General features: G+C 38.2%; 1 protein-coding gene across 7 annotated transcripts in view; it reads left to right on the top strand.

Annotated features, from left to right (window-relative positions):
• The window catches only part of KPNA2 (karyopherin subunit alpha 2), a 6487-nt gene extending 5667 nt beyond the window's left edge, over positions 1–820 (top strand). For all 7 annotated transcript variants that reach the window (XM_085304689.1, XM_085304685.1, XM_085304688.1 and 4 more), the window contains exons 10-11: positions 44–193; positions 305–820. In XM_085304689.1, coding sequence (XP_085160815.1) covers positions 44–193; positions 305–397 — 243 coding nt within the window. In that variant the 3' untranslated portion in view covers positions 398–820. The remainder of the gene's footprint in view (positions 1–43; positions 194–304) is intronic.
• Positions 821–4410: the final 3590 nt, after the last annotated feature.

Below are 4410 nucleotides of genomic sequence, written 5' to 3'. Positions count from 1 at the left end.
AGTAACCTCTGGAAAGAGGATATTTCATATTTGTCTCTTGTAGGCTGCTGAGAAGATTAATGAGACTGAAAAACTCTGTCTCATGATTGAAGAGTGTGGAGGTCTGGACAAGATTGAAGCTCTCCAATCGCATGAAAATGAAGAAGTGTATAAAGCCTCATCCAGCATCATTGAGAAGTACTTTTCAGCAGAAGTAAGTGGCTACTGGAAAGTATTTATTTTGACTCCATTTTGCATGCTAGTATAGTTGRCTGCTTGGTTGAAATGTTATTGCTCTTTCAGACCTCTTCTCTCTTCTTCCTAGGAGGAGGAAGACCAAAATGTTGTACCAGCATCTACTGCTGCTAGCTACACTTTCCAAATCCATGGCCGTACTCCAGACACTTTCAACTTCTAGATCTTGTACACACTGCAACCACCTACAAGTTGTTTGGTACCCAAATGACTGCCATTTCTATATATGTCTTAATATCTTCTCTTGCTTTTTACTGTTTTTCCTTTGTGACCTGTAGCACTTTGTCCAACTGAAACATACTTGAACAGTTCAAAACTGTACATACAATGTGAATTTCTAACTGTAAACATCATTCTTTCTGACATACTTGTAAATACTCATTCTGTTCTTCTGACTYTTGCTGTCCCCCTCAGGGATAAGAATGCAAAGGGATAACAGTGCTCTCTAAGCATGAGCCACTGCTCTGTGTAACCTYTTCGTAACCTATTACACTCTACATAACCTATTACAGCAATCAGTACACTGAGTAGGCTTTTAAAGGGGATTTATGGTTAAAGTTCAATAAAGTGGTATCARTACATCAAACTGAACTGTGTCAGTTGCTCTCTTAAAAGGAAACACATGAAAATATAATTAAAGTGTACTATGGTATGAGTGCAGGTCTAATTAAAGAGATTGAATTCTGAAGCTGGTGGATTTAAAATGGGTTCATCATCATTCCAGGCTCTTGACTCCTGTGCACTGATTTTCATGTGTATTGGCATACTATTATGGCAGAACAAGTGAAATGCTGCTTCTCTGTAGGTATCTTGCATACACTTGCATATCTATGTATTTTCTCTGAAGGTTTTGACTGTTATAGTACTAATTAACTGCAAGTAAAGGTCTAAAGGAGGGCAAGTATTGTCTGCTACTTCTGAATATTTACAAGAATACCAACTCATTATTCAATTTTTCTATCAGCTTGTGTGTGTGYKTTTTTCTTTTTTTAAGAAATGTGTGGCTAACCCTAGTTKTATGGAGCCATATGCTTTGTGTGCAGGTGGACACTTAAGACAACATGCAAGAGTTGACCAGWTTAATTTTGGTCAGTATGTTCAGGTAGAGCTTAGGAAATACTCTAGAGGAAGCAATTGTTCAGGAGTAAAAATGAAGCCCTCAGTCTGGGAGTGTGGCCAGCTGTAGTTCTACTTTCTAACTTTTAGGGGAAAAACCTCTAGGACTGAGCTCTAACTCTTCYGGTTAATTATCAATGTTTGAGTAACCATGATCCATTCAGGTTTTTTGAGGTTCTTTAGTTCTTATGTAGATGCTATTTCTAAACTTAGGTTGCCTTTAGACAATATKAAGTTACATGAAAATAACCTGTTAAATGACTTGACAATGGGTCTAAGTTACAAGAAAAGATTACTAACTTGATAGATAGTCCCACACTGTAGTAGCAGAAGTTAGTGTACTACTGCCTACTTCACACTTGCTTGGGAAAATGCCTTCCCTAGCTGGAGGTTGGTGATCTACATGGACTTCTGCAGGCTTTCTTTGTGTAAACGCTGTTTCAAGTATATTGTTTCTTAATACTTTGGGCTAATGGAGCTGGATACTGGCTGTGCAAAGTTAGGGAACCAAGCTTGCAAAGCATACATAATTTAGATTTTTTTTTTAATGCTTATAGCCATGTGATTTATAGGTAACTTCTATTAGTATTGATAAAATTTGAGCAAGTGACTTAAACCTTATGTACTGGATGGTAATAGGTAATACTTCTTTTTCCTTTGCATATACATTCACATCTAATCCTGTAGTTAGTGGCAATGATTCACCTCCTGTAGCAATCACTTATGTGGCAATATTGGATCAGAAAATAAATCCAGCATGAGCATAATTCTACTGGGCTRTCTTTAAGCTATTTACAAGTTTTCTCCAATCCAGCTTAGCCATCACCACAGAAACATTATGTTGCTGTAATGATAGATCAGTGTGGTGTTGCAAATTCAACCTTTTGCAAGATACRATTCTACAAACTCAAAGCACTTTAAACAATCAGTTTTATCTCTTTGTGATGTTGATTGTGTCAGTTYTTTAATGCTTTCTATTTAGCTCAAAATGAAGCTCTACAGCAAGTAATAAGCTTTGTCTCTTAGGAAATTAATTCCTCAAGAAATACAATAGGATGATTACACTACCTATTGGCCGGATTAATCAATGCTTCAGGGTTAGCAACCCTCTGTCTCTGTCTGATCTTGAGGCATAGTGGCTTGCTGCTAAATAAGGGGTGAGACAAATATGGCCAAGGCGTGTTCTTAATCTGGCTCCTTTCGGTACTAATGAGTAAGACTACAGACAGCCCTGAGCATCTGCAGAAAAGCTGCAGGCAGAGACGCAGGTTAGGCAGTGTCAGACTGGAGCAGAAGACAGGTCTAATGCTGCTGATAMTGCAGTGTCCTTGTGACCTGATTCTGCTGTTCCTTGTCTTGGTACCTGGAGAAAGAACCATCTGCCTTGTAATGCCAGAGCCTTCAGTTTCTTGAAAAGAACCAAGCAGTTTCCATGCCTCAGCAGTGGTGAAGCCCTGTGTGTCCTCTACTTCCTTGTCAAAGCTCCAGCCTGAAAACAGCAACAGCACTAACAAAGCTGTGGTTCCCTGCAAGGGTCTGTAGAGAATTGGAGGGRAAAAAAAACATATAAATGTAATCATAGAAGTCAGCTTCTATAACTTAACTCAGTTACAGTATGTGCAGTATACTATATGGATTTATAAGGATAATGGCACAAGGACTTGTGAAACTACAGGGTAATTTGTTTTCTGAACTCGATAAAATACTGCATCTTCCAGTAGAGGGTGCTACAGACAACCTAATGATCTCTCTGCTTAAGAGGTTGATACAGAGTTTCCAGGGTGGGGGCATTCAGGTATGATATCTATTGTCCTATTAAGAAAATACTGTAAGAGCCAGTGGAGTACCTCCTGTAATTACAGGAAATAACTATGTGCTAATTTCTGAGTATTTAACTCAAATATTACATATAAGATATAATCCTTGAAGTGTTGAGGTATTATTACTTTAAATGTACCATTCCTTATTTTAATTTTTTAGTATGTGTTTAACTTCTAGTCTTCTCAGTATATTGGATAGTATTAGCTCTACTTCCCTGAAGCGCTTATTTCAGAACTATCTAATATATTAAGTTAATAATAGAACACTGCAAGTTCTTCTCTAGATGCCTGACAGCTCACTGCCTTAATAATTAACTTTCTGAGGATCAAGACTTCRCTTTTATCTAAGAAAAATGTATTCAGCCTATCCACAAATGAGCATTGGCAATATGCGTTTCCACGAGCAATGATCTACAGTGGTTATGAGTAAGTGACTGGGGTGAGTCACTACCTTATTCTGAGAAAATGCAAACTATTTCTGAGGCTAGGTTCACAGCTGCTCAAACTAGACTATATCTTTAGCTTAAATTGATGAAAACAAAAGGAGAGGGAAGAACCGGTATCACTCCCAGTTCCTGACTATAGTTGTCCAGCCAGACTCAAGAACTAGCCTTCTTTATTCAGTAAATGTCTAATTCAGGATAAAAGCTAGTATAAATGACTGGTAGYTTATAAGCTAGTCTGCAGACTCCTCTGTGTTGAGAACTATAATAAGACCCCTGCTGACATCAACTGGCTTGGAATGCAGTTGTTGTTAATGCTGTTTTATCTGTGGAGTGATGGTAAGACTTTAAAGTCCCAGTAAACGTAACCATCTCTGAAGTTCTGATGGTAGGAAATGCTGCCCTTGTGACTTCTACTTGCTGTTTCCTAAGATGTTAGGCTCCAAAAGAAGAATAGAGGTTTTAGAGTTGTTCAATAGCATGTCCATTTACTCTCCACTAAAGGAAGAACTGTTTAAACTGTGGAGTAGCTAGAAGTAAAGTGGTCAAAATAACAGAACTCTTTGTGATTGCCCCATGAGTTAGTTTGTGAAATAGCTGCTTCCTGCTACTCCATATAGAATGACTTAAATTACACAGAACTTAGTGTATCACTGGAARGGAACAGTTCTAGGTTCACAGGAGAAGGAATTCACTAACCAATGACACTTTGTCAAGCCTTTCCTGTTTCTACATTCCTTCTGCAGCAAAGGAAACTGAGGCAAGAATGTTATCCACAGATGTCCAGAGTAGCTGAT

The sequence above is a fragment of the Rhea americana genome, unplaced genomic scaffold, assembly GCF_003343005.1.
Source record: "Rhea americana isolate MKP2758 unplaced genomic scaffold, rheAme1 scaffold_21, whole genome shotgun sequence".
Classification (NCBI taxonomy): domain Eukaryota; kingdom Metazoa; phylum Chordata; class Aves; order Rheiformes; family Rheidae; genus Rhea; species Rhea americana.
The sequence above is the reverse complement of the archived record's forward strand: the minus strand, read 5'-3'. Positions and strand labels throughout refer to the sequence as shown.